Consider the following 12,697-nt stretch of genomic DNA (forward strand, 5'->3'; position numbering starts at 1 on the left):
GAATGGATATCAGATAGAGCTGCGAGTCCCATAGTACCGAACTTGTCACGGGGGGCATACCATCAGGCTACTCCTCGATGGCCCCCATCCCAGCTGCCCCTTCCGCGAACCTCTGGAAATCTGAGTGGCTTCGGTCTCCCCGCGGCTGCAGATTGCCGCCCCTTCGCTCAGCTCGCTAACGAAACAGGCAAATAAAAATCGGCTAATGCTCGACTCGGACTGGGGCTCATCATAAATGCGCGAATTGTGCTCATTAAAATGCAGGCAGGTCGGGTGGCGGGATGTGGGATGTGGGATGGGGGATGAGGGATGGGGGCTTCCCCGGGAGCCACAAATAGCATTGCTGCGTGCCGTGGCAACAGCGAAAATAACAAGGGGTATGCAACACACGAAGCTGCCACGGCCAGGTTGAAAGATTGCTCCATGGAGCTGGATGCTGTGTGCTGAATGCAGTGTGTGCTGGCCGATTCCGATGCCAACACTGAGGACAGAAGACACCAGCATCCTCGTCTGCTTTCCAGCCAGAGAAGCGGCATGTTGATGGCGAGTTGACATGACGAGCGACAATAACAATAATGATAATCTCACACCGCTGCGATGGTAAAGATGATGATGATGATGGTGATGTGGATGTGGATGTGGATGTGGATGGTGAGCCCGACTGACTGACAACGGAAGCGACACAAACTGGCTATTAGTTGCCGGCCAAAATGGCACTTGTTCTAAAGCTATTAGCAACACACGAGCAACATGTTGCTGCTTGCCAACTAGTTGCAACTACCAACAGTTGCAACAAGCAGCAGCCATCAGGAGAGCAAGCAGCAACTTGTTGCGGTAATTATTCTGCCGCGGCTAAATGGTAAACAATTTTTATTCTTTCGCATTTCTGCCGCATTTCAGTATTTGGGTTAAGACCAAATAAAGGGGTGGTCACCAGCCAGCTGCCTGGGTTGCCATCTAGCCAACAGCCAACAGCCAACCAACTGAGCAGCCATGTGTGTGACACAAATTCAATTTGTGAATGAAGTGACCAAAAGCCGCTGCACTCGGAAGATGGAAACTTTTACCCAAAAAGAGGCAGGCGCTTGTTAACTTGGCCAACTTGGCCCGGGGCGTATATCGGTCATGGGAAATTTGCAAGATTTTTTTTTCATTTTCTGCGCTTTTTGTTTGCTGTTTTTTTGGGGGGAAAATGCTGGCAAGGGCAAGGCGAGCAATGCATCTTCATCCAACAATGGAATGGCCAAGTGCGTTTTGAAAAATGTATTCAGGTCCAGGCGAAGTCTTCATGCGTGAAGAGTGCCGGTCGCTATTTGCATAAGGAATATGCCATGGTATGGTATGGTGTGGTATGGCATGGTATGGAATGGAGAACTCCTCCTCCTTGACCGGGTCGCAATGCCCACAAAGGGTAGCCAGCGGACAGGCTGGGAAATTGGCAGGGGAGCTGCAGCGGCATCTGCGCATGCGTGGAGTTGCAGTTGCAGTGACAGTGGCAGTTGCAACTCCCAGTTTCTAGTTCCCATTTCTCATCTCCTTTTCGCCCAGCTGCAGCTGCAACTCGGCCCAGTTCAGCACTAATATAAATGTGTGGCACTGCGCGGAGCGGCAAACAAACGAAAATTTACATTTTACCAAGGCAGCAGACGGCCTCAATGGAGGGTGGGAAAATTTCCCAGCTAGGCCATCCATGGGCAGCATTTTGACAGTCGGAGCACGAGCTCGCTGGAGGGCAGAGGGAACAGGAACAAGGTGGCTCCAATGGAAATGGAAAAGCCTTCGTTAGCATATCAAAAGGTGTCTCTTGTCAGAGAGCTATCTTGTGTCGGCTGTCGTGTCCCATGTCTGTTGTCCGTGTCTCCACGAGATTGGTACCATGGTACCATGACCCACAAATACACTTTGGCGCACGCATCTAACGACGACCCATCGACATCGACATCGCCATCGACCAGGAGATCCCAGCCAGCAGATCGATGGCAATTTGCAATTTGCTGCTTGCCAGTTGCAAGTTGCTAGCTGCAACTGTGCGGCCTGCAGCTTTAATTGGATTCTGGCCCCAGTATCAAACTGACATTTAGCACACAGTCTTTGGCTCGAAACCGAGGCGATGCGATGCGATGCGATGCGATGCAATGCGATGCAATGCGATCCGATGCGATCCGATCCGAAGCGAGGCGATCCTGCGCTTCCCATTCCAGGTCCCGTCAGAATGCCGCAGCTTTGACCCCAACCTCACGCGTCCATCTGGAGATGGTGGCCCCCATCCCGATGCCTATCCCCATCCCATCCCCATCCGCATCCCAATCCCACTAAGCTTATCGCATTACACTTCTTCGATTGCAATTGCAATTGCAATTGGCTGTTGCATTGGATGTTGCTGTTGCATTTGGCGTTAATTTGGTTTTGTGTTCTTTCGATCGCCGCTGTGCCACACATTTAACGGTGCAGCAGCAATCGCAAATTGCATTTCTTGTTACTTCATAGTTATTTCGTTCGGTGCACTGTAAATTAACCACAAACATGTGACATGTCGTTCCTTGAAGGTTTTATAAATTGAAATGGCTTATTGTTAGTAAATTCAACAGAATCCCATTTATTTTTGGGTGTTTCTAGAAGCGACTGCCCCATTTCTCCAAGTGTGCTGTATTCCCTTGGTTGTGCACGTCATCCTCATAAATCTCGACTCGCTGCTGCAAATGTGGCTGCTGCAGTTGTTGCTGCTGCTGCGGATGCTGCTGGTGGACCCTAACACGTGGGCCTATTGCCAATCGAGTACATCGCATAGTTGTGGCCAATTGTCGGCCAAATTGTTGCGGCTTGAACCCCGGAAAGCAGCCAATTTGCAGTTGGCCCCTGGGAATGTGCGACCTTGCAATTGCATCAGGGTTTCGATGGTGGCCGGCGAATTTCGCGGCGACAATTACAGAAAGTGCGGTGATAGTGGTAACAGAAATGAGGTCTGATTGCCAGATTGGCAGATAGTTAGATGCAAATCTTCGACCCCATGCAAATTTGAGCTTGGCCTTAGCACCGATCGACCTTGTGGCACTTTCGGCACCATCTTCATCTTCAGCGGCCAAATTGAAGGAGCTGGCTCGAGATTAATAAAGCTCACTTGGCCAACAAGCACGATCTGCAAACATAACGGTGCCGAGTGGTGGCCAACAAACCGAGCAAGCAAACAAACGCGCCAAAACCAAAACCGAACTTCTTTGGAGACCGACTTGTGAGTCACTTGTCGGCATGCGGAAGCTGCCCAGCACGACTCCACGGCTTGCCACTCCTACACTGGCCGAAAAGGATCACCTACTCTTAGAAAACCACTAAAAATGTACAAGAGCCCACAACTGCACCCCTTTTTCTAGGATCGAAATGTGCTATTGGTGGGCACAAAAGTTTCGTGAGCTGCGCTTGATTTGTTCAAGTGTATGGATGCTGGTTGGTGGCACGCCAACGCCGACTTGCCACTGCAACTGGCAACAGCAACTCCTTTTCCACCGCCAGCAGCGCGACGGCAATTTGCCATTTTCGCTGTGTCGGAGGCACCACTTGAACTGGATTAGTGGCCTGCCCGCCTTGATTTGTGACAAATCTTGATGACGCTGGCTACCGAGTGCTCGCTTGCAGCATGCAGCATGCAGCATGGAGCACGGAGCATGCGGCATGCAACCAGAAGCCACTGGCCAGTAGCCAGCAGATACCAGTAGCTGGAGGCTGGAGCCATATGTGGACTGACCCAGCAGCAGCAGCAAACACCAACTGAACTGAAACTGCGGAAGATCGTGAGCTGATTTTGTTTCGAGCCTCATTTTTTCGCTTGCCACAAATTTCTCTTTTTCTTGGGGTCAAGTTTGTTGCCGAAGAAGCGTTCTGATTTCCCCCAGTTGTTGCAAGTTGCAAATGCAGCTGCATGCGATTTCTAGCTCGCCGCTGACTAATGAGCTTCCCCATTTTTTGCGCGGTTCGCTTAATTAAAATCAACATCACAATTAGGCATTTTCGCTCCGGGGCACTCCGGTTTTCGGGGTCAATTTTCAGCGCGATTTTCCAAACGTGATTTTGAATTTGAGAGCAGCACATTTGGTTCTTGGCCATTTGAAGCCGTTTGGCCCGAAAACCCGAAAACCCGGCGAAAACCTAACGACGCCTACACGTGTCAATCGACTAGGTTATACAACATTCAAATCGATTTGCAATTTGAGTCATAAAACAAAGAGACAGGTGAATCAAGGTGCTCAAATGCCAGACGCTCTGCGAATTTAAATGAAACTCAAGCGGAACGAAATGCTTAAGTAACTGCAGCAGAGTTATGTACCATATCTAAATATATAACTATCATTTAAGCTGTGATTTCGAAGAGAGTTACGCCTTCTATCCCAGCAAACTGGTTCTAATTATGCCAAAGCCGCCAGAAATGCGTTCAATTCGAATTCAGCCAGGCCAAAAACAGTTAGCCAAATAAACGTAAGCAAAAAAGCTATTTTTTGGCTACGTGATTGGGGAGCAGATTTTGCGAAAAGTGGATCAATGAGCGCGCGCTTTTGGCGCGTTTTCGGTTCGAGACTGGTTAATGTGATTACTCATGGCCGTGTAATTTGGCATGTGAAGTGCTGGCCAAAATTATTATTAGAGCCAGGGGATGCTACCAAAGACAGGCATGGGAATGGCCCGGATGCGACTCTATTTCGCCAGTGATCAGTGATGTCATGGGGCTGATCTCGCATTGTTTTGCCACTGCCGATCTGCAAGTCAGCATCGATCATTCCCAGTGACTCATTGGCCAGTTGGATAATTACAAATGCCCAGGGCGAACTTGCTCAAAGTCGATGCAGCGAATATATGTGTCCCCCTTCCTCGAAGTGGAGGGAAAAACAACCAAGTCTGGAGCTCTGGAGCTCTGGAGCTCTGGAGCTGTGGAGTTGTGGGCCTCATCCTTGTTCTTGGCCGCTTCGAGGAATTCACTTGACTTGGCCAGTCTAATGCTGCCAACCAGGAAATGCCAATCAATGAGGAATACATGCGTTGTCCGCCGATAGAGAGCTGGAGTTGGACTCGGAGCTGGAGCTCTGGAGCTCTGAGGCTCTGGAGTTGGAGCTGGAGCTCTGGAGTCGCTGTCCCTGTCTGTGTCGCTGCCTCGACAAAACAAATAAATTAAAAATTGCATTAAAATGTAGAAAATGAAAAACGTTGCCTTTTCCAGCTGATTTCAGGTAGGCAGACAGGCGGAGTACCACTACCAGTACCAGTACCGACTCCACCAGGTGAAGAGGAAGAGGATGGGGATGGGGATGGGGATGGGCTCGGGTTCAAGCCACATAGCATATGGGATATGGCATAGCTGTGCTGTCAACTTGAAATCGCACGTTTTCCTACGCGCTACAAAGTCGCGTCGCGATCGCCGATCGAGGAGAGCTTTGGAGCTTCGAGTTGGACAGGGCAAAATGTGCTAAAATATGCGCAAACAGCCGAACGGCGAGGGAAGCGTCTTGTGGTCTTAACCTGGCCCAGACCAGGCCAGACCAGGCCAGGCCAGCTACAAACGACCTGGCCAGACTGCAGCATAAAGTCATGGCACTCACACTGCAGCTGCAAACTGCAAACTGCAAACTGCAAACTGCAAATCCGAAGAAGAACCAATGCCGCCGACGCCGCCGCATATGAGTGAGTGTTTTAAATCATGCTGCCTGCCAAAGTCATGATTCATATACCGTTAGCTGCTCATTTCCACACAAATAAATCCCGAAAAGCACATCCCATTCTGGCCAGGCCAAAAGGCGATACCCGGCCCATTCCCACTTGATAGTCAGATGGGCCATCGAACGGCGCCCCAAGCGCAGTCTGCAATCGGTTTTGGAATCGGGATTGAGATCGGGATCTTTGGGATCTTGGGGATCTCGGGGTTCTGGAGATGCTGGGACCAATTTCACAGGTGCTCCAGGCCAGCCCAGCTAGATGCGATTTATCAGTAGAGTCGAAGGAGGAGAGGAAGCACTTTATTACATGGAAAAAGTGCCCTTTCAACGCATTTTCTTAACATTTCAGCACGTGCATTGGAATAATTAAAATGATGTACCGTCATTAAGAGATGAACGTGAGATTTGGACCAGCAGAAACTATGCTCATTGAGAAAACAAATTTGCCACGGCAATTTCACTTTTATTTGGCCAGGTTCCGTCCAGTTTATTTGTTGGTTCGGTAATGCCCCCCGGACAAAGGAAAGTGTTCTCTGCGAGCGATATAAAAACCTATTAAGAGACCGCCATGGAAAGTGGTTGTCTCGGTAAAAGTTATGCAGGTGTGTTGTGCTGGGCCTGGGCAAACATGGGCTTACTTATACTTTTCGGGTTCCTTTATTTGGTCTATCCAGATGTGGGGCTTTAATTCTAGTGGCTCAGCGGCGGTTAATGCACTTTACACTTTGGCTACCCCATCATAAACTAAGCCAACTTCCGAGAATGTTCCGAAAAAAGTAGCCGAATGAGAGATGGAATGAAATTGAATTTCATGGCTGGTCAACTTGGCTATTACGCTGGCAGAAGATTCAGCCAGTGGGGGGCTATTAAACCCCAACCAGTTTTTATTCTTATTAACAGAGGCGGGTTCTTAGAACCGACCGCCACTGCCAGGCATTTCGGGTAGAGTTTCCGCATTATGATGTTCGTATAAGTATAAATACTTGCCATAACACTTGACGGCCTGGCCTGGTCCGGCTTGGTATGGAATGGAATGGAATGACTGTGCCATCGAGCACACGTATGCCCAATTAGAAGCGCCCACAGCGGACTCTGGCCGCCTGATAAACGATCTTAACCAGCCACTCGAAAAAATCATTCTCAATCGAGAATTTCCCCCCGTATTATTAGCCAGAAAAACATTCTGTGGAGTCGAAAAATAAGCAAGCTTATCGAGGCACTAAACAAAATGAATCTAAATTAGAAAATTCGTCAGATGACAGAAGAGCAATGCCTATTTTCCTGGGGGTTTGAAGTGCACCCCGAAATGTGGCAAGTAGAAATTTATATTTCCAAATTTTTAACTCAATTTATTAGCGCCTGCAAATTGGCTTGAAATTGATTTTGCCATCGCGGACGAGCTTTCAACCCCACGAAATTCTAGATAATTGCATGAGCCAAAATAAATTGACTGCTCGATATATGGATTTTGATTCCCGTGAAGTGAGTGCACAATAAATTATGCAGCGACATTTAAAACACGAATTTCAACTTTGCCATCAATTTCATGGCCATTGTTCGGCCAACTGCAAGTGTCACACCACAAAAGCCGCTGACCTGTCCACTCGGAAATGGCAAAACATTTATTTTGCATTTCAATTAGAAGCCAACGTATTGTTTTCCAGCTCCATTCAAGCTGACGCTGAACTGGGGCTTAAAGCCGACTGAAATGGCAAAAAAGCAAAAAAAAGGGTTGCAAAATGCCAAAGGAAGGGGCTTGTGGCACTTGAAGGCAATGAAGTCAAGTGGCAAAGGCAAAACAATGCAGAAGCGTTGGAATTTCCCCGCACAAGGATATGCCGGGATGCAAGGATGTGCCGGATGGGATAGTCGACCTGTGTACCCGTAACCTCTTCAATAATGAGCGCCATGTCTAAGGATGAAAGCACTGGTGTATTGCCTCATCAGGAGGACTCAAAGCCCATGTCCCGACTTTTGTCTGTTGTCGAGGCACGCACCTTACTCCTGGCCACCCAGGAGCCACAGCTCCTCCTGCGGGAAGGAGCTGCTCTGATTGCTTTCCAGCTGCATAAATTAGATGGATACCAGCTTCTGTCCGCCCCTTTTTCATACTGCTTCATTTCGCGACTCAATTTGCTGGCTTTTATTGTTTCAGCGCCGAACGAATGCACTGCTAAATTATTTATTTATGCAAATTGAAGCAGTTAAGCAGCGCAGCGGCACAAAAAGTGCAGCCATTTGTTTGCCGTCCAATTTATCATTGCATACTTCTCAGCGCCGACAGACTGACGTCTCAATTACCTTGTGCCCATCCGGATTCTTGGCTAAAATGTCATCTGGAATGGAGCTTACATACCTGAAAGCAGACAGAGAGTGGGGAAATCGATTAGCCAGGCTGTGATGGATCATTAGAACCCACAGTCGATCGCAATCGGTGTGTGTTGGAATGTAAATCAGAAGAAAACAAGAGTTACGTCCCCGAATTTGGGTCACTGAGCAGCTAGCGACACGAAAGCCCCCCCACAAAAGCCAGATGTATATCTGTAGTATCCACATGTGTCAGACCATCGAAATCCGACAACTCGCGTGCTGTCGTCATCGAAAGGGTGGGCAAACTGTTTATTATTCGGATGTTCCTCGTTCCTCGTTTAATTGAACTGATTTAAATTTATTCGCGCGGTTTATTCTGTCTGACTAAGCCGAGTGAAATGTCTAAATGATCATGCTGATTAAACAGAAACCGCACAGTTTCTGCAGAATGCTGATGATTCGGAATTTATACGAGTATGGCAGTGGCCACAATAAAAATCCCGCCAGAAGCGGGAGCTTCCAGCTCATTAGGGATTTCAGCCAGCTTCTATGTGAACCGCAATAAGAAATCAGCATAGGCCCATAATGAGTTCAATTTTATAGACCATTCGGGTGATCAATCTCCATATCATCGCCCGATTCTCACATCCATTTTCATTTGCAATATTTTGCCGCCTTAAAACGTAACTGTATTTCTTTTATGGCTTACTTACTTACCCCACCAAATACAATGGAAATTAATTTCATTCACGAATCGCAGAAACATCTTCGCGTCAACACAGCCCCTTCACCGCCGCTATCTATTTTTCTATCCAAGAGCCGCGGGGCTCACAACAAGTTTTTTGTATACGTGTATGTATATATTTCTTTTTGGGATCTTTGCTTTCGGCCAGCCGATTTCTTTTGGCCATTCAAACGCAGGCGACGACTTTTCGCATATTTTCTCACAAAAGAAAGGAATTTCTTCGATCTTCGGCCAGAAAGAGGAGAAGAAATGGCCGAACTTGATTTGCCTATTTTGGGTTTTTGGTTTTTGGTTTTGGGTTTCTCGATTTTTGGTTTCTGGCCTTAGGGTAATTGAATTAATTTATTGGCTTTGGGCCCTGATATTTGCTGGCGCACCGTTGGCTTAATTGTGCTGGCCCCATAACAGTTAAGTTTTGGATGTTTGGTAGACCCGTTTGCGCACCAATAATAACCAGAGAAAAACATATATTTAATTTGTGCAGTAGTTTTGGCCATCGTGCGCGTTGACACCTTGACCGCATTGAATTTGTGGGCCCTACTTTGCTATTGGCCTCATTGGCCATTATGCTCGCCATTTGAAATTGAATCAAATTGGGTTTTCTAGAGCTCTAAGAGCCATGCCAAAATGCCTTTCAGGGTTTTATTTTTCTTTTTTTACTCGGCCCAGTCGCGTTAATGGACTTCGGAATGGCTTTAATGACGGGCCAGGAACTCGCCCCCATCCTGTGGCCAAAATGGAATGGCCACTTGCATTAACACCCCGCGAAATGGCCATTAACAGCCACTTGCCAAATGCATTTTGCGGCTGATAATAGGCATTACGCATACGCCAGGTGGGCCGCTCCTCTAGCCACTCCACTTGCATTGGGAATGGCCAATGAAATCTATGTCGCCATTTGGTTCCACTCGCTCCGCACACTTTTTCTTTCTACCGTCCGACACTTTCTTTGGCTATTGAACTCGAAAACCATCGGTGGCTGCAAACCAGATCGCAGCCACTTCAGACAGAAACTTCCGAGACTTCAGCAAATCCAACGGCAACAACAATTTGGGTTAGAGAAATTCGCGCCCCACCACGACACACTTTAAAGTCGGAGTTCTTGCCACAAGTTCCCTGGTTCTAGACCACGATTTAACCTTGGCTACTTTGCTGCTTGGCTACTTGGCCATCTTGCCACTTGGCTACTTGGTACTTGGGCGTAATGCGAGACAAGTGTCGTCGCTTGGTCGTAATGTGCTTAGTTGCGCTTACTTTCTTTGGGCCCATAGAAACACGTAGAAAAATACACAGAGTCACAATGCTAATGCCGCACATAAACCGATTTACTCAATTAAACTTTAAGATCACAAGAAATATCTGGCGGGAATGATGTTCAGTTTGGGTTCGTTTTTTTCAAGTGTCTTTGAAATGCGCAGAAATGATGCCCAAGGTGAAAATATGCGAAAAACTGCTAGCGTCACAATTTAATTTGTTCGGTCTCTTGAAAATGCAGCTTTGGTTATCTCAAGTCGATAGATAAGATTTCAAAACGGCTAATGGACGCATATGTAGGTATTATTCAGAGCCAAAACCATTAAGCATACGTCGGTCATTTGTCTAATTTTAAATGTTAACTGACTCACAAAGCAAATACCTATGGGCGGTCTTTAAATTTGAGAAGAACTATTGCTATAATTTCATAGAATCAATGCTGCAATTCATGATTAAGAATCAGAGCGACATAATTTCTGCACCTTTAAAGCCATAAAACCTCGCACAAATCCCATGATATTGGCCATCGACAGGGACTGTTTTTGTGTGTTATGGGTTCAGAGGCAGCGTCGTAATCGGATTAACTGATAACCGAGTGTGGCAGTCACGCCGGAGCGGCTTGCATCCGGCAGATACGAAAACTACGAGATACCCGCACCAGATGGAAGATTCAGATACGAGATGCATGACCCGGCCTCGGCTCATTAGGCTTTCGCACAGCTTTTCACTCAATTAGCGCAGCATATCATTTGCATACACTGGGTCTAATTAAATTATGCGATGTGATGTGACGTGGTGCTCCTCCTCCTCCTGTCACGATGGCTTCTCCTCCGGTTCTTTTCTGTCCACGGTTGTGGTCCATCTCCACTTGCCTAACGGCAAACTGGGAGCCTCAACAATGGTACATTAGCCTGGGCCAGCCTATCATTATGTAATTTGTCGGCTTCTCGAGGGCTCCTTTCTTTGGTATGTGATATTGTGATCTTGTGATGTTCTGTTGGTATTCTTATACTCGTATTATGTTATTCTGGCGTGCTGATGTCAGAGCCCGCATCATAACTTAAAATAGTAGCTTCATGGCAGCCAATTAAATATTTTAAAGACTTTTTTTCTGCGCATTTCGGCTGAACGCGGAGGGAGCTGTCCTCCGCAGTTGCTTTAATCTTTCTTTTCAAGATACGAAAATTAAAATAAATTAACATAAAAGTTAGGGAGCCCAAGAAGCCGAATAAAGTTCCAGCCACTTGGCTGCAGCGTCTTTTAATTGTTATGATAATGCCGCCCAACGCAGTACAAGACGTGTGTGTAAACATCACCAAAAAAGCGTCCAAACAAAAGACTAGAAATTATTGTAAATCACTTTCAATAGTGACTATGGAAAGTCGCAGATCTGCTACAGTTCAGCCAACCCGCAGGTGGATAAAGTTTCGCATACGCAGCGTTGGCCGGCGATAAGCTCGTAAACTTCGCAAAAGTGTCGAACTTTGCGATTCGCTCCCCTGAGTGATGGAGTTCTAACAAAGTTTGTGCCTATCTATCTTTCTATTTTAGCCAGAGGCAGCGGAAGTTCGCCACATTGAAGACTCTGTTCTTGTTCAATCGCAACCGCAGTCGAAACCACACGACTTAAAGTGCCCTAAGTCGAGGCATTTATGTCATTACTGCCACTGCCTGACTCCACTAAACACTACACACTATATATACATATATATGGGGAGACATTTCAGGCATTTTTAATTAAAATGCTGCAGCAGATGTGCCGTGGAATCTGGAAAAAAACGCTGAAACCACAGAATGAAATCGGATTGGGAATGGGGCAGCCGCAACAACAACTACAACTAGACTCCAGTTCCGATATCCGTATTGGCCATGTTTCCTGTTGGCTCATCAATAAATCTGTATTCCTGCTGGCGCCGCTGCAGACAAAAAGCCAATGTCAAAATTTGCTCTGCTCCCTTTTCCTGCCCCCTTTGGAAATTGTCTATAAATCACACTATTTCCGAGCAGGACACTCTTACATGGCTTCCCGTGCATCTCCCCCAAATAAAAAGGGAGACTCAGCCAAACACCTGCTGCTCCTGCCCTGAATGCTGGATGTTGGATGCTGGATGCTGAATGCTCTGGAGTCCAGTCATGGTCAGGGCCCTTCAAATGTCAGGCTCAAACGCTCTGGCCAGCTGCCAATGAAATCTCTGGCCAACCAAATAACACTCAAAGTCATTTCAGGTTGCAAATGTTTGCCAGCCAGTGGGACCAAAAAGAAAAAACAAACGAAATGGGAGTGGGTCCGATGGTCACATATTGCGGCAGCGTTTTATTTGCATTTTTTATTGGGCCCCCGGCCAAAGGAACTGGGATTCGGGAAGCAGGAGCAGCAGCAGCAGCAGCAGCCATGGAACATGGTCCAAACCAGGACCAGGACCTAGACCAGTGCACTTGTAACTACTATAAATATATCGTTTTGGCTTTTATGTGTGGGGGGCATGTGAGGGGGGCCTTTTCATGGCGGGTCTCGTCGGGCTCGTTGTTCGGCCATAGTTTGTATTATTTATGGCTAACTAAAAGCTTTTACATTCGGGCTATTTTAGTTTTTACGAGTTTGACAAATGTCGACGCTGCTTTTGCCTGTTGGCCATTTAAAGCTGCGCGCCAGTTGGTGTGGGCATAAATTCTAATTAGAGTTGCTCTCTCT

The 12,697-nt window shown here is 47.2% G+C and overlaps 1 protein-coding gene across 3 annotated transcripts in view; it reads right to left on the reverse strand.

The window, feature by feature from the left end:
* The window catches only part of LOC6554265 (titin), a 38,706-nt gene that overhangs the window by 22,915 nt on the left and 3,094 nt on the right, over positions 1–12,697 (reverse strand). For 2 of the 3 annotated variants that reach the window (XM_026977649.1, XM_026977642.1), the window contains one exon: positions 7,998–8,052. The exons of the other annotated variant lie outside the window; for it this stretch is intronic. In XM_026977649.1, the coding sequence (XP_026833450.1) occupies positions 7,998–8,008 (11 nt within the window). In that variant the 5' untranslated portion in view covers positions 8,009–8,052. The remainder of the gene's footprint in view (positions 1–7,997; positions 8,053–12,697) is intronic. 3 annotated transcript variants of the gene reach the window in all.

The sequence above is a fragment of the Drosophila erecta genome, unplaced genomic scaffold, assembly GCF_003286155.1.
Source record: "Drosophila erecta strain 14021-0224.00,06,07 unplaced genomic scaffold, DereRS2 tig00000000-arrow-pilon, whole genome shotgun sequence".
In the NCBI taxonomy this organism is placed as follows: Eukaryota; Metazoa; Arthropoda; class Insecta; order Diptera; family Drosophilidae; genus Drosophila; species Drosophila erecta.